This window comes from Rhineura floridana, chromosome 11 (assembly GCF_030035675.1).
Source record: "Rhineura floridana isolate rRhiFlo1 chromosome 11, rRhiFlo1.hap2, whole genome shotgun sequence".
Classification (NCBI taxonomy): domain Eukaryota; kingdom Metazoa; phylum Chordata; class Lepidosauria; order Squamata; family Rhineuridae; genus Rhineura; species Rhineura floridana.
The window spans coordinates 8,846,914-8,868,716 of NC_084490.1; the positions used below are offsets into that span (position 1 = coordinate 8,846,914).

At 47.9% G+C, this 21,803-nt stretch overlaps 2 protein-coding genes across 4 annotated transcripts in view; both read right to left on the reverse strand.

Moving 5' to 3' along the window:
• Positions 1–10,827, reverse strand: part of SLC25A35 (solute carrier family 25 member 35) — a 13,406-nt gene extending 2,579 nt beyond the window's left edge. The window contains exons 1-5 of one of the 2 annotated variants that reach the window (XM_061589702.1): positions 10,451–10,827; positions 9,124–9,561; positions 7,080–7,145; positions 2,572–2,724; positions 1,284–1,418 (exon numbers count right to left, since the gene is read on the reverse strand). In XM_061589702.1, coding sequence (XP_061445686.1) covers positions 1,284–1,418; positions 2,572–2,724; positions 7,080–7,145; positions 9,124–9,498 — 729 coding nt within the window. In that variant the 5' untranslated portion in view covers positions 9,499–9,561; positions 10,451–10,827. The remainder of the gene's footprint in view (positions 1–1,283; positions 1,419–2,571; positions 2,725–7,079; positions 7,146–9,123; positions 9,562–10,450) is intronic. The other variant, XM_061589703.1, reaches the window with a different exon arrangement.
• A 5,340-nt stretch (positions 10,828–16,167) lies between these two features.
• The window catches only part of LOC133365823 (vigilin-like), a 71,549-nt gene continuing 65,913 nt past the window's right edge, over positions 16,168–21,803 (reverse strand). For both annotated transcript variants that reach the window (XM_061588126.1, XM_061588127.1), the window contains exons 27-28: positions 20,317–20,448; positions 16,168–18,003 (exon numbers count right to left, since the gene is read on the reverse strand). In XM_061588126.1, coding sequence (XP_061444110.1) covers positions 17,911–18,003; positions 20,317–20,448 — 225 coding nt within the window. In that variant the 3' untranslated portion in view covers positions 16,168–17,910. The remainder of the gene's footprint in view (positions 18,004–20,316; positions 20,449–21,803) is intronic.

Here is a 21,803-nt window from a genome sequence, read left to right on the forward strand (position 1 = left end):
AGACTAAAGCCCCACTCATACGGCGCTTGTTCCGCTTTTACAGCAGTTTTTGGGCACCACGTGCCATTCTATTCAATGGGTTCCACTTTACAGTGGGGGTCCGGAACGTAACCCGCCATATGAGTGGGGCCCTACTGTATCAGTGTAAGGTGCCCCCTTGTGGTCAGGTTTATAATTTGGTAAGTTGCAAAGGAGTTTAAAACATGGTGACACTTGCATAAGAAACCTTGAGCACAAGGTTGATCAGGATGACGGCCGGTGTAGTTTTAAAAAGCAAAGAAATAATACCGGAGAAGAAATGAATTGAACTGAGTGTGGATGACAAGCAAATGTAGGTAGTTTCAGTATTCTCTCCTTCTGAATTTATAAACACAATCAGCCTTGAAATTAGATTAATGGACGTTTGATAATCCAGTTTCAAAACTGATTTGGTTTACAAATTCAAAGGGGGAGAATTTCAGAACTACTTCTGAGAGGCTGGATTTTAGTTTCTGATAGGTGCATGTTTGAAACAGCACTCCTGCTGATGCAAGATACAAGCCGGTGAGCGTTGCACTCTAACCAACTGAGCTAACAGAACCAGGGCTATGAATTTGACCCCTGTATGAGCCATGAATTCCTTTTAGGAAGGGCTGTAGCTTATTGGAAGAGCATGTGTTTTGTATACAGAATGTTCCAGGATGAATCCCTGTTATCTTCAGGTAGGGCTGGGAGTGTGTCCAGTCTAAAACCTTGGAGAGCCACTGCCAGTCAGTGCTGACAATACCAATGGTTTGACTCTGAATAAAGGCAGCTTCCTAAAGGCTGCATTTCTATGCCCATGTCGTAAGAAGTAAGCCCCACTGAACGCAAAGAGAGTTACTTCTAAGCAAACATATGCAACTCTGAAATTTATTTCAGCTTTGACAAAATCTAATTTTTAAATTACATTGGTAATCCTATTAACTAAAATGTTAAGGAAAGCTCCCAACTTTCAGATGGGGGTGGATTTCATATTAATGCACGGTTTGTATTGCAGCCACAGCATTATCAGGGATTGATTGGGACACCTGAAACTGACAGCGGATGAGTGGGGTGAACCAATAGTGAGTCTGGGGGCAAGTTGGGATCCAGACAAACTTAGTTGCACTTAGGTCCCGTTGAAATCAGTGGGACAAGTTAGTCAGGACTCGCAGTGAGCCTGGATACAACCCATTAGGTGCATATTTTCCCTTGTCCACCCTGCCCTTAAAACACAGCAATAGCTCTGTCCTCCCCACCCATTTTCCCCAAGCTGTGCTTACCCGGCCCTCAGGTCCCACAGGCTGGTTGTAGAGGCGGGTGCTGGCCACGTCAAAAGGCGTCATGGCGACAGCTACGGTAACGCTACTTGTCATTCCGGCACTCAAGGCCACCAGCCAACTGTCCTTAGGGAAGATCTGTGGGTAAGGTGAGGGAAAAGCTTGGGGTGAGCAAGCATGAAGGAACAGGTGCAAGGGCCACAGCTCAGAGGCAGAGCCGTTCCTTTGCACACAGCAGGTCTCAGGTGCAATCCCTGCAATCTCCAGGTAGGGCTCAGAATGTTTCCCATCCGAAACACTGAAGGACTGCCAATCAGGTAATCTAAGTGTGAGGAACCTCTGGCCTGCGGGCCAAATTTGGCCTGCCAAGCCATTTTCCAAAAACCACACCCACCTACCATCACTTGTAATGTAAGGTTTGGAGTAGGTAGAGATGCAGGTCGGCTGCTCTTGCAGCCAATCCCTGCAGAAAGCAAACCCCGTGTGTCAGCTGATGGGTGGGGAGTTCAATCCTGCTTGATCACTGTCTTCCTCAGCCCAATCCACTCCAGTCTCCCCACCCCCCAATCTGTCAAAGTTGGCTTGGGATGGGGAGAGGATAAAGTGCTGGCCCACCAGGCCAAAATGTTTCCCAACGCTTGCTGTAGAGGCAGGCTTTCCCAACCTTTGGGTCCCTAGATGTTGCTGAACTATAGTTCCCATAATTCCTGACCATTGACTATGCTGGCTGGGGCTGATGGGAGTTGTCCAGCAACATCCAGGGACCCAAAGATTGGGAAAGGCTGGACAGTAGTGAGCTAAATGGACCAATGATCCGACTCATTGGGAAGGCAGTTACCAATAATTCCAGATGATCTTGCACTCAAAAATGATCAGATGATGCCCGACTTCTAATGCAAACATACTTAAGCCTTCTGGGAAAAGTTAACATCATGCATGCAACAAAACCACTGTACAAACACACATAAGCATGCATGCAGTATTGTACAGATCCTGACATTTGCTATTTGGACTTGAATGCTCAGAGTTGGGAGGGGAAAGAGGAATGCTACCATAACTTAGGAGTCCTAGTCCAAAACAAACACAGATACCAACCTAACCTGGTCTATTTTGGACCTCTCTCTTGCACCAATACAGCAGCCATCATCTATTCCCATCAGAGCAGGGGTGGATCATCAGATGTCCCCACATACACACACCATCCAAATTCAGGACGGTATTACAATAGCTAAGGTTACCCCCCCCCAAAAAAAACACCCCAGCTACTTCTACAAGTACTCAGTCACTTTACCTCAAGTCGGCTAAAAAACTCTTTGGAAGAGGAGAAGGTAGAGAGTTGTGTAGCAGAGCCCACCATGACCCGCGGTGCAGCCGAGAGGGACCCACGCCATAGGCCTAGCACGCCGTGCTCTTTGTAGATCATGGTCAGCGCATGGAGCATCCCCTGAGCATGAGGAACGAAAGAACAAGAACCAAATGTTTCCCTGAACGATCACTAGTCAGGACTGAAACATTCAGCCAACTGGATTATTCGAACATAAGAAAAGCCCTGTTGGATCAGGCCAACACCCTGTTCTCACCATGGCCAGCCAGATGCCCATGGGAATCAGCTGAAGATGTTTTCATATATTACAAAAGGAGCTGCAATTAACTGGGCAGCAGGTTCTAAATAATTCCTAATACAATTATCTCAGGTACGGGGAATCTGTACAGGTGTTGCTGGACTCTCAACACCCATCAGCCAGAACAGCCAATGGTCAAGGATGATGCGAGCCCAACAACAGCTGGAAGGCACTACGTTCCTCATCCCCTGGCTTTTCGAAAGTGGCGCTTGCCACCTCCAGTTTACATGAAGCGTTTTCTCCTGCGTGTGCAAGAGAAAGAGAGAGAGGGGAGTGTGGGAAGGGGTGGGGTGGGGGAGCACCTCTACCAGGAGGAGGCCTGCTGCATTTTCCTTTTATTTTTTACACACTATTCCTATGTCCCCCCGCTGTGACACTGCAATGCCAAAATGTTTTTTTGTCCTTTTAAAATGATATAACTTACTATTTCCGGCTTTTAACAATGAACAACAAATTATTTTTAAATGTTTGAAAATACTGTAGAACAGCTGATGGGCAAGTCTTTTAGAAGGCAGCCTTGAGAACAGCAGTTTGGCCACACTCAATTCAACACTTCAGCGCAAGTCAGTGGCTCATAAAAGCTGGAGGTGGCGCACTCAGCCTTAGAAAAGCCAAGAGTAGGAAACATACAGCCCTCCAGATCGATCCATGGTCAATGCAGTCCTCACCCCCCCCCAAAAAAGGTTAGCCATGCCAACCTGCAGTAAACATAACTGCTTTACTACTCATGAAGTGTGTGGGGGTTTTTTAATGGCTTAGGGCTGGCACTGGAGAAGGAGAAGCAAGACTCCTTTCAACAGTTATGCAACAGGCAGAAATGAAAAGTTAAGCCTTGTCTAGTATAGAAATACAATTATGGGACAAGCGTCACCTGCTGACATTCTGTCTGTTAGACATCTTATTACTTGCATGGGTGTGGGGGGGCTGATTTATTTTTGCGCCTTCCACCCCAACTGCAAAAGAGGATACACATTTGCATATGACAGAAAGTTTACACAAAAAACGTATATACATTTGTGTCCTTTTGTAAGCAGGGCGTATGGCCCAATCCATATGCAGTGTACTGGACCCAGAACATCCTGTTGGCAAAACCCCACCAAAATCGACTTAACAAAAGGCAGAGAAATGTTTAAAAAGTAACGCAATACAATCCTGATTCCTGTCCAGGTCTTCCTGTAAATCACTCCCTTTGGTTTCAGGAGGAATTTATTCCCAAGCCAGTGTGTTTAGGACAGCAAGCTTGTTTTCTAAATTTAGAGGTGCCGCCAACACTGACATTTAAGAATGATTGCTATGGAACAGAGAAAAAGGTTGCCCACTGCTGCTGCTGACAGTGGCCAGCATAGAGATCTTAAATCAATGGTAGGGAACTGGCCACATATGAGACCAAATCTGGCCCACACATCACGGCCCATTTGCCCATCACTGACCAACACCCTTCTAGCAATCAGAAAGGCTCTTAGCCCTTAGGCAATCATGAAGGGGGGGCATGGAGAGTGGAAACTAAGAGCTGGCTGTAATACCTGTGTGTTTTCAGCAGTTAACTCTTTTTTTTTCTCCCTAGACCAGTGAAAGACCGTTTCCTGGACCCCTGGAGAACAGTTGCCCAGTCAGTACTGATCAGGAATGGAGAACCTAGTAGCCCTCCAGATACAGTTGGACTACATCTCCCACCAGCCCCAGCTAGCATGGCCAATGGTTATAGATGATGGGAGCTGCAGCAGTCCAGCAATGTCTTGAGGGCCACAGGTTCCCACCACTACCCTAGATATGAACAGCACAGGGAAACAGACCTCCCACTCGTAGCAACAAGGGGATGAGAGAGAAGACTCCGTACACACCATACATATAAATCATATTGCTTCCCTCAAAGAATCCGGGGAACTGTTCTTTACCCTTCACAGAACTATAATTCCAAGCACCCTGAACAAACCACAGTTCCCAGGATTCTTTGGGGGAAGCAATGTGCTTCTCAATATATGGTGTGCATGCAGCCTTCTATTGTTGACCACTGTATACAACCCATCCTGCAATATTCTTTTTGCCACTAGGGGCAGCCTGCATACAACAACAATGGATTTGCCTGAGTGTTTTTCTACTTCTAGTTCCCATCAGCCCTGGCCAGCACCACCAATAGCCAGGGCTGATTGGAGCTGTAGTCCAGCAATACATGGAAGGCCACAGGCTCCCCACCTCTGCCATAAATAACTGATATATTGAGTGAAGGCCTTCCTTGTTTGTCCTAAATCTTCTACCATCCAATGAGGCAGACAGTGGTCATCTGTAAAGCAGCAACTGGCTGCAGTCAGACGTGGGGCTCATTGTGATAGTTAACGGATTAAAATGGTAGCGCTTCTGTCCTGATTTCTAAAATTCCTTTCATGCTGCCATACCTGTTGTTTTAAGGAACTGTGCTGCGGTGTAGTCGTCCAGGGATACGCGGGAGTCGTAGACCCGTTACTTTTTGGGAGGAGGGTCCCAGCCAGGTCCCTATGTATGAGCCAATCAGCATGAAAACGGAGTGTGTTAGCCGCTGAGAAGAATCTTTTCATGCTGATTGGAGCAAATCAGAATGGAAGGAGGTGAGCCAGCCACTCAGAAGATTCTTCTCAGTAGCTAACACACAACCTCCCCTTTCGTGCTGATTGGCTCACGAGACAACAGGGAGAGCAAGGGAGACATGGGAAAGTGGAAAAGGGGACGTGGCTGTGGGGTGTGTGGCATGACTACCATGAAGGGACCCTGCACTTCTGAATTTGCCACTCCACTACTGGAATGGTGGCTTTTTCAGCAGATATACCAGCAGAGAACCAGTGTGGTGTAGTGGTTAAGGTGTCGGACTATGACCTGGGAGACCAGGGTTCGAATCCCCACACAGACGTGAAGCTCACTGGGTGACCTTGGGCCAGTCACTGCCTCTCAGCCTCAGAGGAAGGCAATGCTAAACCTCCTCTGAATACCATTTACCATGAAAACCCTATGTCGCCATAAGTCGGAATCAACCTGAAGGCAGTCCATTTCATTTCATTTTCACCAGCATTTCACGCAAATGTCTTTCACACTACTGCAATGAACAGCACTGTGTTTTCATCCCTGTGATTCCTCCATAATTCACTGTGTGAGTTAGTGTCTAGACATGGGGGGTTGGGAAAAGGAGGAAGAGAATGATGCTACCATGCCTACACCGGAATACCGATACAATTTTCATCAGGCAAAAATGACTGGCGTGTGCCTAAAGGGCGGGAATGCACTTCATGCTGGGATGCCTGTCGTGTGAGCAGCCGCATCTAGTGTAAAGCTCCCACAGTCTTTCAGGTTCCTAGGCTTGCAAACTGATTATTTCTGGTATTATTAATCACCAAAATTCACACTAAGCGTACACTATATTCCACAAAGTTAAAAAAGAACTAGCTTTTACGTCATGTGAAAGGTCAAATATAATGCACACGTTACCAGATAAGAAATCATCAGAATAAGGAAATAAAGTGCAGGGCGAAAGCAGCCTCAGTTTCTCAAAAGCAGAGACAGGGAATCTGCGGCCCTTCAAATCTTGCCAGACTCCACCTCGCATCTACCCTGGCCAGCGTGGCCAATGGTCAAGAATAAGGGGAGTCGGAGTCCAGCAACATATATAGGGCCACAGGTTCCCCACCCGTTTTACAGCCTCCCCCATCACTACCCTAAGCGTGTGTGTGTGTAAAGATAACAGCATCTTGACTTGCTCTCTGGGGCCCAGCCATCCTCTGCAGAGTGTTGAGGACACTTCATCAAGGGAGTGGCTGGCTGTTCCTTGTGGTGACCCCATGGGGAGGTCTGGATGCTGGGCAACCATGAGGGTTGCCAGGGTAATATCAGTTGCCAGCAAGCTCCTTTGCTGGTAGAACTGTCCCCTCGGTACAAGCAAACAGTTGTGAGGCTCTAAAGGGCCAGTGTGCCCAAATAGGCCTCTGACAATCATAAACACTGTTAAGCAAGGGCCACAGCTCAGTGGCAGAGCAGCTGCTTTGCATGCAGAAGGTCCCAGGTTCAATCCCTGCTGCCTCCAGGTAGGGCTGGGAAAGACTCCCATCTCAGCCGCTGCCAGTCAGGGTAGACAATACTGAGCTAGATGGGCCAACGGTCTAACTCTGTATGAATCTGCTTCCTATGTAGAAGACAATGAGCAAGTCCCACATACCTGGTGTTGATACTGGTGGCCTACAGCGATCTCAGCAGCTGACTGAGCCTGGATGTGGGTCTTCACCTGGAGGGCAAATAGGAGAAACGTAATATGTAAAGTCCCTGAGGAAGAGCAAAACTAAGCTATGGAGAGAGAGATCTGCCTTCCTCCCACCAAAGAGATGAAGTGGCACTTGAGTGCAGTTGGGGTTTTGTTGCATTAATCAGAACAGCCAAACTTTCAGGTTGCCCAACATTTCCAGGAAAATCGAGCCTTTTTACAGGTGCATTGCCCCCCACACACACACACATACAGAGACAAATATTAAGAATACATTCCTATATTTTGCTTATAGGCCAAGTGCCAATAAAAGCTAAGGAGAGCGGAACTTTTTGTTTTTACTTTTGTGGAGGTGGTTTGACTGGGACAATCCCAAGGGCTGGATAGAGAGAACTGGAATGGTTGCATTTAGTCCCAACTGTTAGGTTAGAGTGCTGGACTAGAACCATGGAGAACAGCATTCAAGTCCTTGCTCAGTCAGCTATGAAAGCTCAACCAGTGACCTTGGGCCAGTCATTGTCTCTAACCTACCTCTCAGGGTTGTTGTGAGGACAAAATGGGGGGAGAACTGTTTACACCAGCCTTGAGCTCCTTAGGAGGAAAGGTGGGATATTAATGCAATAATAAATAAAAATAAGTAACATGAGATGAGCTCTAAAAAGTTGTCGACAATGGATCTTGCCTCTGTAATTATTATTATGCAGTTATTATTGATTGTGTAAAAGCAAAACAAAAACACAATCTGTGTCACCTTGAAAAGACGGAAGAAAGCTTTTGGGCCTGTGGCCATATTGCCTTAAGTGAGCTCCATCTGATCTGGGAAACCTTTTGTGTAAATGGGGAATTATGGAAAGGGGTGGAGAGCAAGAGGAAGCCATGTCTGTTGGGGCAAGGGTGAATCACCTCCAAAAAACCAGGTTGGCACCATTTCACCCACCTCTAACAGTAGGCCAAGCAAGGTGTCTGCCTCCAGGAAGCAGGTGTTGAGTGCTATTGAAGGTGCTATGTTGTCTATTTAGGATTATATTTTTTACTTACAGTGAAATGAGGACACCACATTCCCTTTCTGAAAAAATGTCTAAAATGCCACAATGTCTCACTGATCTCAAAGTGGGCTTGGGAGTGCAATTCTCAGCTCATGGTGTAGCCAACCCCAGTGTGGTCAGACAGAAATGAAAACTGAGTAACTGGGAAAAGGAAGTCATTTTTGGCAAGGGTGCCAATGCACCTTAAATCCACCTTACGACCAGCAAGATAAATTAAAACGTCCGTCTTCAATTCGAAACAGGGATTTTTCCTGACCAAGAATTATTGGGTTGTGGGCAGAAAGGAAAGAAGAACTTTAGGTTCGACTGTGATAAACAAAAATATCTGTGCCAGCAGTGGAGGCTGTTCCATTAGGGCAAATGTGGCACTATCCCACCAACCTCAGTGTGCTCTCAGCCAGTCCCCATCTGCCTGCCTTCTTCCTTATGAACAGTCCAAGAAGTGACACTGCTGTCCGCTTCCTTTTTAGTCTCAATGCTATTTTATTGATTAATTGATTGATTTTATTATTTGATTTATATCCCGCCCTTCCTCCCAGCAGGAACCCAGGGCGGCAAGCAGAGTTGAACAACTCAACAGGGAGGAAGATGGGGAGACAACTAGAATCATCATCATTTATTATTATGGTTGAAGACCAGCACTACACAACTAGAATTTGTTGGCTCTGCCTGTCATTGGCTGTGGTTACACACACTCTGTTGGCCTCCCTGTCTTCAGCCCTATCAGCCTCAATGGGCACCAGTTATCACAGGAATGACACACACACAAAATTAACCCGACATCTCCAGTTCGGAAACATGCAAATCTGACTCACTTGCACCATTAATTCCAATTGCAGAATTCTGGATTTGGGAGGGCAGAATTCCAGTCACCAACCCAAGGCCTCACATGGAGACGGCTCTAGCCAATTCCGCCCCTCTCTTCCCTGTTCCAATACGCCGTGCTTAAGACCCACCATGTAGATGGGGCTGCTCATGGTGGCACCCGTCACCCCGGCCAGCGCCCCTGCCACTGTAGTACGCAGTGGGCTGATGTATCCATCAGCGCTGTGAATGTAGCCAGCTGTGTCGAGGATCCCGTAGATGCCCAGGCGGAGGCCATTAAAGCCAAACTGGTAAAACAAGGCAGGCAAAAGGCCCCGCTGCAGAGCTGCCAGGCCGTCCACCCGTCCAATGGTGTAGAAGGCATGGAAGACATTATGGTAATGGCGGGTGTAGGTCCCCGGAGCACGGAGTTCTCCTTGCAGCTGCATCCGGGTCTTCACCACCTCCAGCGGGTTGGTAAACAGGCAGGCTCCACAGGCTGCCACCCCACTAAGCAGGAAGTCCATCCTTGGGGGCCAAGGGAGAAAAAAATAAGCTGGGGAGGGAGCGAGATAGATGATGGTGGCTCCCTATGGAAGAAAGACCAGAAGTTATTAGGGGCGAGGGGGAACAGCACCCTGGAGATCAAGCAAGGGACCTGAATGGGCCAGGGGAGGACAAATACCAGACCTTGGTTATAGGTCTACAGAAGACCAAAACAGCACCAACACTGGTGTAAGGAGATGGGAAAGGGAGAGAAACAGGAGCTGTGGCAGAGGACAGAGACATTTAGGAAAGGGTCAGCCTCGTGCGAGAGGGAGGGAGGCGATCAAAAAAGGCTCAGAAGTTTATGGGAGAAAAGGTTTGGAAAAAGGGATGGGAGCAGGGTGACAATATCAAATCTTCTTTCAGGGCTGGGAGGGAAGAAAAATTATCTTCAGAAAACGAAGAAGTGAAAAAAGAAGACACGGGTTGGGAACTAATGGCTGGAAGATCCGATTCCGGACACTGGTTTGAGAGAGGAGAAGCTAGGATTTGAAAGGGGTCCAAACCAGGATGTGATTTTGCGGATGGGAGCGGAGGGAAGGCAGGGGAAATAAACAAATGCAAGGGCCAACGGACCCGGGCTTTGGGGCTCTGAAGAAAGATCCGCTGAAGAAAGGTTTGTGCTTGTGTGTGTGTGTGTGTGTGTGTGTGTGTGTGTGTGTGTGCGCGCGGAGGGACGGAATAACGTGATGGATGGAGAAAGAAAGCAAGGGCTTCTGTTTCACCACTAACAGAAGACGAGGAGAGAAATTCTGGATTGCAAAACACCCTTGATTTTTGGTGTGTGTGTGTGTGTGTGGGAAGAGTTTCCAGAGAAATTACAGGATTTAAAGAGAGAGAACAAACGCGAGATTTTTGCGAGGAAATTGGGGGCAGCGAGGAAGGGGCTCGCGGCTGTTGTCAGATCGGAAAAGGGGACTCCAGATTTCTCACGTGGCCAGTGCGCAAAGGCGACGGTCCCACTTAAAATCTCCTCCTTGGGCGCCTCTCCGCTCTTCGCCCGCTTCTCTCCATCTAAGCCGGCCCTGCTCTCCGAGAGGCGACACCCCGCAGCGGCAGCGGTGGGCTACGCCCCCAACCGGCACGGCTGTCCAACGGCTAGCCACTTCCCACGACGTCACTCCCCAGGTGCGCCAATAGGGTAAAGAGATGCCTGACGCACCCCTCTCCTTTCAAAGCACAGTCGTGGTGGGCGGGGCCTGTTTATAGACCCAGCCTGACCTGACCATTCCAAGGGTTTATGAATGAAGCCTGGAGGGTTACGACGGGCTGGTGCGTGTATGGATGCGTGTACTGCTATCCTCTCCCTGGAAGCCATTGAACCATCAATTTCTGGAGACACGATGTGTGCGCTTGGCACGCAAGGCTTGCTCTAAAGTCACTCCCTCTGCAGCGAATAGTATTTATACCTAAGGAAATAGTGCGCAGGATCTCATCCCTTCAGTAAATTGCCAAGCCTTGCCTTTCTTTACGAATTTCTGAGACGCGAAATTATGCAAGAGGGCCGTGAGCTGAGTCTGTTACAAAGAGTCCGAGTTTACACATCGTTGCATCATTTCAAGGGCGTTGGTGGGCGAGAGTAATTAAACCGGATTAAGTTCACAAGGTGCAGTGTGTAGACACGCTCCCTTGAGAGTCCTGGGAGACGAGAGAAAATGTCATCCCTGCCAGAAATTCTTCCCCTTTTGAAATGACGACGGCAAGCTGGAACCAAGTTCTTACTAGGCCGGGGAGTAGGCGCCTCCGAAACAAGCCTCCGCTCAACATACTAAAGTTTTGTAGGAAATAGAGTAGATGGTTTTCTTGTTTTTAAAGATTGTTTTATTGTTTTATGATGTTCATAATATTGAAACGTTGTTTTTGCTTGCTGTTATCTTTGTTGTTATTGGTTTATTATTAGGAAATTGTTTTTGAGCTGTATTTCTGTTCACCTTGTTGTAAGCCGCCTTGAGCAAAGTTATTGTGGAAAGGCGGCATACAAATAAAATGACGAATGAATTTTGGACTACAACTCCCATCATTCCTGCTAATTGGCTGGGGCTGATGGGAATTGGAGTCCACAACATGGGGGGGGAAGAGAAACCTATATGCTGGCAGTAAGTATCCCTTTAAAAAACACCCACACCCACCCGTTCCATGGTGGAAGACAGTTCTGCTTGGTGGGCTGCCTGCAGAGCTGGCTTGACCTACTCCACCATATGGAGCCCAGATGTACTCTGGGAAGGAAAGATGACAGCAGGCACATGTCTCAGGAGCCAGCTCACGGATGTCTCATTCAGAGAAGCATGCAGGGTTGCCATCACGGGCTGACCCATAACAAGAAAAAAGGAAAGAAGAAACCCCTTGCCTTCCCAAGGGCTGCACACTGTGGGGATGAAATGCAATTAGAACTCAGGTCCCACTCCAAGCATAACAGAATATACATTTATCAGAGACATTTCTCTTATCTATTTTATATACTCATCATCAACTGCAATTTTGGATAGAAATTGTTTCTCCACATGCAGAATTCTACACCCACCACCCACTTTCTGGATCTCATCAACTAGCCAGTTAGCTCAGCTGGTTAGAGTGTGGTGCTAATAATGCCACGGTTGCAGGTTCAATCCCATACAGACCAAGAGTTCCTTTTGGGGAAGGACCGTAGCTCACTGAGTGCATGTAGAAGCTCCCAAGTTCTAGCTCCAGGCCCCAGCTTCAAACCATGGAGAGTTGCTGCCAGCCAGTGAGACTCATTGTAAGGAAAACAGAGAGCTGAATGTTACTAAGTTATACTCAGAGTAGACTTGCTGAACTTAATGGACCTAAGTTAGGCACATATATCATTTTCAATGGGTCCACTCTGAGTAGGAAAAAATTGGACACGATGTGGTTTCGGTGCCTTGCCATGTGGGCCTGTACCACTTGTGGTGGGTTTTGAAGGGCAGGGTGTTCTACATACAGAGGAAGAATTTCTACCCTTACGATCACATTAATTAGGTGGTATATAAAAATTCTATAAATAGACAAGATTCCCAGCAACATGCCACTGTCTAGCCCTTGAATAACTGATCATATAAAATTGTTTATTCCAAACCACATAATCTTGATCTTATGCATAAAACCTCCAGAATTGCCCAAATTAAGCGTGCAGAGGATTGCAACCTTAAAAACTGAAACATGTTTAGATCAGATTATGTTTGCTTAATGGATTGTAATAGACCCATTTGCACATCAGCGAGGTACAGTCTCCAACTATAGTTTTACACATACTGCTCAAATTCTGCTTACCCCACTCCTCCGGTTGCTGAGGTGAGAGAAAAACCCCAACGCTGGCTGCCATTGCGTGCAAAGCAGCACTCACAGCTTCTTTCCCTCCAAACAAACCACAAAAGTGGTTTGGGCCATAGCCCACTGGAAGAGCATCTACTTTGCATGCATAAGGTTCCAGGTTCAATCCTCAACATCTCCGGGTAGGGCAGGGAATAGCTGCTGTTACTTAGTATAGGCAACACTGAGCTAGATGAACCAGTGGTCTGATCTGGTATAAAGGCAGCTTCTTGCAAAGCAGAAGCCAAGGTTTCAGTTCATGGTTTGTTTGGAGGGCAAGAAGTCATCAGCACTGGTTCACACGCAACACTCAGGGTGTATCCAGGCAACCTGTTTATTGAGCACTGTGATATTCCTGATTTGTAATGCAAATATAGTAAGTGCTGGTATAATATAAGACATATGGTAAGTGGAGTGAGTGAGGAGGGGGAGTACATGGGCTGTAGAATGCTGAATGATTGGCTGAGCATTTGAATGGCTGGGAGTATAAATGGAGAGGATGACAGTTGAATCAGTGTGGTGTTTTGTGGGGGGCTGTTGATGGTGTGTTGGAGAGGTTGGTGTGGAGAGTATAAGGTGGCTGTTGAGAGAGTGAAATAGGAGTTCTGAGGCAATTATTAAGAAGTAAAGTACATAAGAGAACATATATGAAACCATATGCTTGTCAACAAAGTCTTAAGTAATCTTGTTATTTTGAATGCTTAATAAATATTTCTTGGTTTACAAAAAGCCTGATTCTTCAGCTGGGATACACAATCCAGGGCAGATGGCAGAGTAACCAAGGCTGACCGGTAATTGTATCGAATGGTGGCAGCAGCGGAGGAAAATATATTGTATCCAGTACCACAGAGAAACCCAGAGCTGTAAGCTTGAGGCAAGAGGCTGCAAGGGGGTTTGGGAATTACCTATACCCATAGACACAAGGTATCGAGATAGCCAGGCAGAGACTAAGGCACAGTCTATAGGCTGTAAGGGATACAGAGTGTTGGGTTGTGTGGCCTAGCAGGGGGATCTTTTGAGATCAGTGCTAGTGGGGTGAAAGGTAAAAATAAACCTGACGTTCCTGACTGGGAGTGACCAGAAGTGGGCTGCACATCATAAGGTGGGCCTGACAGTGGTTAGACATCACTAGTGGTCACAGGCGGGGAAGGACGTCACAAGCACCCATCCTGAGTTTGCTTGCAGAGAGGGTAGATGATGTTGGGTCAAAGCAAGTGTGGATTTCCTTATTACTTTCTTTATGGCAAAAAAGTCAGATCCACTGGGGAAGCAGGTTTGCTGCCCAAGTCCTCTCAAATCAACTATAATTCTGCAATTAATTTTCTGGTATGTGATTGAACCACCAACAGTGAGTGTCTGGAAGTGCCCTAAGCCAGCCCTATGGTTTGTTCCTCCCAGCTCAGCAACAGGGTCAGTGTAATTTGAGCAGTGCACACCAGCATGCAGCTTGATCACAGGAAGTCATTGTTTTGTCTGCTGTGGCTTATGCAGTCTGCCTCTTTTCTCCCGTATCACAGTAGCTGAATCCTAAACTAGGACGAAGAAAATTCTTAGCCAGAAGTTTAATGGAAAAGTGCTAGCGTGAACAGGAGCCCCTGGAGGACACCTCAAATCGAGCACACCCATCCACTCTGGGAGTTTCTGCTCTGTGGTCATTCCAGAGATGACAACAGCAATTAGCCTCGATAGCATTGGCTGCATAGTATCAATTCATTTTATTCACTATATGCTTTACATACACCCCCCTGGTAATTAATTATATAAGTATCTGAAATAATAAAACAAACATGACGTTTCTTTTTACTAATTTTAGTTATAGCCACAGCAGCCAAACATGTTATTTACTGACTTGTACATGCCTGCTGTTGTATAGCACAGCCACTCTTGATTGTAATGGGGTAAAAACACAGAGAATGCTGTTAATTTGCCTTCCCATCCCAAGTGCGGCTGTTTTCACAGGTGCCTAAAAGATTCTCACCCACCTCCCATTTTGTAGCCAACTTTAACCCAGGAAACAGGTAGCAAGGGCTTCAAGCCTGTTTGTGTGGAGCCAATGGCTTTTGCCCATGAAGTTTTAATTTGCTACAGAAAACCTGCACCCAGTAAACCACGCAGGGTTCACGTTTACAGAACAGTTGTGCTACGCCATCAGCTCAGTTCAAGGCAGCGTGTCACTTACAGCAGTCTAAGTGTACAGCGCAGGTCTCCTGCGACTGTAAAAACACAGATCCACATAATTGATGGTTGTGCTGGAAGATCTCCAATTTCATAGCAATTAATTGGGGTGTGTGGGGAAGAAAGTGAACAATGATGGATTTGTAAGGCTCCAGTTTTTGCTTATCCTGTAATTGGGGCCTATCTAATGCCTGCAAATGGCTCTATATCCCAGCAAAGACTGCTGTGGGGCCTATTGGGAGTTGAATTGAAGGGTCAGCGTTAAGCTAAAAGGGTATTTCTCAGCTAGGGGCTGGATTGTATTTCCAAAAGAGATTGGTGGGACAGTGTATCTGGGGAGGTTAAGCACTGTGGCTATTGCATAAGGCATTTGTTGCACTCTCTTTTGTCTCACTTCCATGGGCCAAAACAGTTCCCATACACACCTGTTCGTGGAAGCTGAGCACAATCCAGACACCTCCACCCTCTCCACACACACTGAGTTTACAAATGTCAAAATGATGGGGGATTGGAAGCAAGTGAGATGGGATGATTTCATCTGGTTAAAGGATGAAGAATAGACACCTGGTAAGTGAAAAGCCCAAGGTTCCAAGCTATTAACATTCAGCCTTGGAGGAAAGTGAAGGCTACAAGGCGATAAAGGGAGAGGGGCAGCGATGGGAGTTGATGCAATGCGTTGGCTAGTGCTTGTGTTCACTACAGGCCTATAAACAGGTAGTCAGGCAACTCCCCTACGATGGCTAGGACTTGCTTCTAAGCAAAGTAAGTTTTTGCTCATTAGACAGACAGAAGTCCCCACCACTGCCCAGATTGGTGCTACCCTACACGTGACTTACACATGTGAGCTCTCACAGGTGTTTATGGGCTAGGAACTTGTGGGTTTATTAACAAGGCTGCTCTGGAGATGCCATGAAGCTCAAACACTGGTTTGGAAAAATCAAGTCTGTAGAAAGGGAAAGGCACTTCCTAGCCCCAGTTCTTAGCTTGTAGTATTCTCTCTATTCTTCCCAGCAATTCCAAATGAAGGTAAGAAACCTTTGCTGCAGCTGGCAAAAACTCCCAGCATCCTCTAAGAATGATCCCAGATACACCTTTGCTCAGGCTTTCGGCCAAGCATCCTCCCCAAGTCCGCTACACACTTCACTTTCTCACGCCAAAAATGCAGCTGTTTTTCACTCCATTTTTATTTGGAATTAGAAAAGTCCACAGTCACTGTCACGTGACCTACAGAGTTTGCATATTTCCTTAATTAAACATTAATTTCCTTTTCTTTTCCTCTCCTTTTTTAAGGCCAATAACGTTCTCTGCTTCTTGTAAATTCTCTTTATTTCTCACAACCCTGCCTTCAAATCAAAAACAGAAAACTCAGTTACCTTGCTCCACTGTAGCTTATTTTTCACCTTGTCTGTTGACATGGCAAAAAAGGGGGGGTAGAGTTGGGTAGGTGGAGCCTCTAAGCTCACTTGCATCCCCACCACACACACACTTGTGCGCACACACACACACACACACACACACATAGTCCAGAAGTCACAGTTTAAAAATCTGGAGAAATTGGGTGCGGAGTAGAAACCAAAGAGAGAGAAAGGGAAAAAACAGGAAGAGCCTGGCTCTTAAACTTTCTCTTTTGTTCAGTGTTGCATATTTTCCCCTAATGGTTCAAAGCGAGTGCAACTTGGAGGAAGAGACAGGGAAGGGAAGGGAAGGGAAGGGGAAAGGCAGGAGAGGAAGGGGGCTGAAAATGAACAAAGAAAAGATGGAAATAATCACGACAGACTCTACGTCAGCCTTCGTCAACCCAGGGCCCTCCAGATGTTTTGGAGTGCAGCCCCAGCCAGTACAGTGTGGCACCTGGAGGGCACCAGGTTGGCAAAGGGCTAGTCTACACTGCGCTACAGATGAGAAGAGGGCAGGAGGAAAAGCAGCAGCGGACAGAAGGCTGCCAAAGTTTCTAAGTGCTACCCAGAGCTTGGAAAAGTTACTTTTTTGAACTACAACTCCCATCAGCCCAATCCAGTGGCCATGCTGGCTGGGGCTGATGGGAGTTGTAGTTCAAAAAAAACCAACTTTTCCAAGCTCTGGTGCTACCTGCGTCTAGAGAGAGAGTTTCCCTGGTCACAGAAGCCAGAAAGTCTCCTCCTAGACATCCACGCACTTTCATGCAGACCTACATGGTGCTTCCCCCCCCTCCAATGAAACCCCTTTAGTCCTGTCTCAATGATGCAGCTCCAAATCTATTGATTATCGGCTAGGAGAGGGGCTATTTGCAAGCTTGGAGGACTAGCCATGACAGGCAGGTGGCTGGCAGAATGGCTAGAAGGGGCACCGTCGATTCAGGGTGGCAGCGCAAGAGATCTGCCCATCCTTTGACCCCCCCTCCCCCGATGCTTGGCTCCTCCTGCAGTTCTGGAGTGTGTGGAACGTACAAACATCTGACACCTGGAAGCAGAGAGGAAGAGAGAACTAGCAAGGGAGAAGAAAAAAGGGTCCTTACCACCACCACCCTTTTTAAGCTGAAGGGGGGGAGGAAAGGGTATTACAGCCATGTTTGGTCAGGAGATGTTAATGCCCTGAAATCTGGCACGGAGGGAGAAAGAGACAGAGAGAGAACGAACAAACTAGCCACATGAGGCTCGTTTACATTTGTGTGCTTACAACCTGGCCCGCTTTGGCTCGACGGAAAGAAGGAAAAGGCGGGTGGGAGGAGGGGAGACAGAAGGAGGCTGGCTATGGCTTTTGATCGGTTAATGGATTGCACAGAGTCACGGAGAGAGAGTGTGCAGGAGGAGGAGGAGGAAGAATCTGCCACATTCTGACAGCAAGAGAGTGGATGGCGTGGGAAAGCCGCCACGATGCTCAAGGAAGGTAGGAGCCGTGCCTGGCTGGCAGTGCGTCGTCCTCCCCCCAACTCAGAACTTCTTGGGCCCCCAAACAGATGTCTGCTTGGGGACCACGCCGGTTCCAAAGATGGGAAACTCTTCGGCACTGCTCACATCTGGAGCCTGAAACCGTACGAAAGGGGAGAGAGGTATCAGCTAGAAGGACCACCAGGGCCCAAGCTCAGCCCTTGCTTCAGACACACCCAAGCAAGCACCAGACGCCAAAGGTGAAGCAGAGGACCGGATTGAAGGCATTAAATCAGTTGCACGTTTCACACAAACCCTCCAAGGCCAGGGGTGAGGAGCCTCCAGGCCAAATTTGGCCCACCAGGCCCCTGCATTTGGTCCATGAGGCCGTTTCCCCCAAACTGTGCCCACCTGCCCCACATCTCATGTCAGATGTGACATGAGGTACGGAGCAGGCAGAGTTGGGGTTGGCCTGAACTCCCTGCCCATCAGCTGATGCGCGGGAAGTTCAATCCAGCATGCTTCAGGGGTGTGAGAGTTTCCCATGCAGAATTTGCTGGTGTACCCTAACCCTGTAAAAAGCAGGATCGACACCACCATCCCAGCCCATCTGTGGGACTACCCACCTGTCAAAGTTAGGGCACGGGAAGATAATGATCTGGCCCACCAGACTAAAAAGGTTCCCCATTCTTGCTCTGGGTTTTGAGTTAGCACAGTGCACTTTTAAAAGAAACTAAGATGGCCTCCCAGCTCCAGGGATTCTTGGATGAAACAGATTATCTGGATTCATTTCAGTCTGGTTTCAGGCCTGGTTATGGGATGGAGACGGCTTTGGTCACCTTGGTGGACGACCTACGCAGAGAACTGGACAGGGGGAGTGTATCCCTGTTGGTTCTGCTGGACCTCTCAGCGGCTTTTGATACCATCAACCATGGTATTCTTTTGGGCCGCCTTGCTGGGATGGGACTTGGGGGCACTGTTTTGCAGTGGCTCCATTCCTTTCTGGAGGGACGAACCCAGAAAGTGGTGCTGGGGGATTCCTGTTCGACCCCTTGGCTGTTGGTCTGTGGGGTCCCTCAGGGCTCAGTTTTGTCCCCTATGCTATTTAACATCTACATGAAACCGCTGGGAGAGGTTGTCCGGGGGTTTGGGGTTCGGTGCCATCAGTATGCTGATGACACCCAACTCTATTTCTCCTTTCCACCTAATTCCAAGGAAGCTGTCTCGGTTTTAAACCAATGTCTGGCATCAGTGGTGGACTGGATGAGGGTGAACAAATTGAAGCTTAATCCAGACAAGACAGAGGTGCTCCTGGTCAGTCGTAAGGCGAATCAGGGAATAGGGATACAGCCTGTGCTGGATGGGGTTACACTCCCCCTGAAGACACAGGTTCGCAGTTTGGGTGTGCTCCTGGACTCAGCGTTAAATTTGGAGGCCCAGGTTTCTGCAGTGGCCAGGAGTGCTTTTGCACAATTAAGATTAGTGCGCCAACTGCGCCCGTTCCTTGAGCCGTCTGATCTGGCCACGGTGACACATGCCTTAGTTACATCCCGTTTAGATTACTGTTAACGCGCTCTACGTGGGGTTGCCTCTGAAGACTGTTCGGAAACTTCAGTTGGGACAACGTGCTGCAGCCAGAATGCTAACTGGGGCTGGTTACAGGGACCATACTACCCCCCTGTTAAAAAAGCTCCACTGGTTGCCATTCTGTTTCCAGACACAATTCAAAGTGCTGGTGATGACCTATAAAGCCCTATACGGCTTAGGTCCAGGCTATTTATCAGACCGTATCTCCCTGTATGAGCCTGCCCGGGCCCTGAGATCCTCAGGAGAGGCCCTTCTCTCAATGCCCACATCTTCCTGAAGTACGACTAGTGGGGACGCATGAGAGGGCCTTCTTGGTGGCTGCCCTTAGGCTTTGGAATTCCCTTCCTAGGGAGGTAAGAATGACCCCCTCCTTGCAGTCCTTCCGCCGACAAGCAAAGACCTTCTTATTCCAATAAGCCGTTGGAATTGAAGGCTAAGGATAGGGCATGAAGGGTGCTGCATTGCTAATGTCTATTATATCATTTTAAAACTAGTTTGAACTCTTTTAGCTATATGTATGTATGGTTTTAATATTGGAAATAGTTTAATCTTATTTTAATGTAGATTTTGTATGTTTTTAATTATATGTATTTTTTATCTGGAAGCCGCCATGAGTTCCAGTTTTGGAAAAATGGCGGGGTATAAATAAAGACAATAATAATAATAAGATGCTAGTCCTCACGGTTCTCAAGTAAAAGCTTGCCTGATTGGGAACTTTTGACTATGTCTGTGCTTAGGAAGGCTCTAGTTGACTCAGCCCCCACCCTCTCCAGCCTCACTCTCTTAACATGGCTTCTTAGTGCTAGTCAAGCTAGGCGGCTGCTAAGGCAGACTGTGCAACAGCTGTGCAGGGGAGGAGCCAAGGATGGTTTTAAGCCAGACCTTGTTCCCGGATGCATTCCAGGGGGCATCGCGCACCACAAAGCCCTTGGCCGGGCCCCGGGGCTCCTCTTCCAAGCGGGAGGGGGGCTTCATATACGCAGCCATGGCTTCAGTCTCCACCACATCCATCATCTGTAAGGAGAAGCCCGTCGGTTAAAACTGGAGGGCGCTACTGGAGGCTCGTTGTAGACCTGGGGCCCTCTCAGGCTACAAGACAGACTTTTAAAAATGAACTAGAGAGCAACAGCTGCCCCCCCCCCACAAACTACCAACAACCCCCAAAGCCACTCGTTCCAATTTTGCACACGCAACTCTCAATGGGCAAGGAGTTCCAAAGCTGTGGGGACAACAGTGCAGGGATGCTTTTTACACGTGGACTGTACGGGCACAGAGGGCCAATCTGAAGATTAGGATGGGATACAGGGAAGGCAGCTGCTTTACGCATCATGCAAGTATCCCTTTTTACATCAAAGCCTTAACTTTCATTTGTGCCGGTCACCCAATAAAGAGAAGGTCAGTTCCTAGCATCCTGCCTCATTGCCAAGTGACAAAAGGCAACCCCCCTAAGGTACGGTCACACAGTTAAAAATCAAGCCTGCATCAGTGACTTGTGTCACCGTGAGCAGAGGGTTGGTTGAGCCAGTGTGGTGTAGTGGTAGACTAGGACCTGGGAGACCAGGGTTCAAATCCCCACTCAGCCATGAAGCTGACTGGGTGACCTTGGGCCAGTCACTGCCTCTCAGCCTAACCTACCTCACAGGGTTGTTGTGGGGCTTAAATGAGGAGGGCTCCTTGGAGAAAAAGTGGGATATAAATGCAATGCAATAAATAAAATATCCAGCTAAGCCACTGCATGAGTGGAACAACTCCAGCTCATGCAAAATAACTTCCTCTCCCTTTCCTTCCCCTGAACCACCACCAAATCTGCTCCGGGGGTTCCCCGAACTCTCTTGAGCAGGTTTGGGGCCACATGGGGTAGCAGCAGTGATGGTGGAGAGAATTTCCATTGGGCTAGTGGCAACTGTTCTGCTCATACCAATGATTTGGATTATACCCAGGATGCAGAACTGAGAGCCTGATTCAAAGTGCGAACCTTTCCACCTTCTCCCAACTAAGTGGATGGTGGCTCATTAAACTATGGAGAGAGTACTGTAATTGTGGGTACAAATAAACAACTGGCCAGCCATGACAGTGTGGCCCAGTCTTCACTGGTCAGGGGTGCCAGAGTACACCAGCAAGTATGTCCCTCACACACATGCATCTGGTTCTCGTTGAAAAGTAACCCCCAACATTAAGAGCTGCTCTGCCGAATCAGAACAAGGAGTCTATTTAGGCCTAGGATGGAGAACCTGTTGTGCAGTAACTCTGGAGAGCCACAACTCCCATCATCCCTAACCACTGGCCATGCTGACTGGTTGATGGGGAGCACTGATAGAGTCCGGTAACATCTGGACAGCCACAGGCTCCTCATCCCTGGAGTAGTCCAG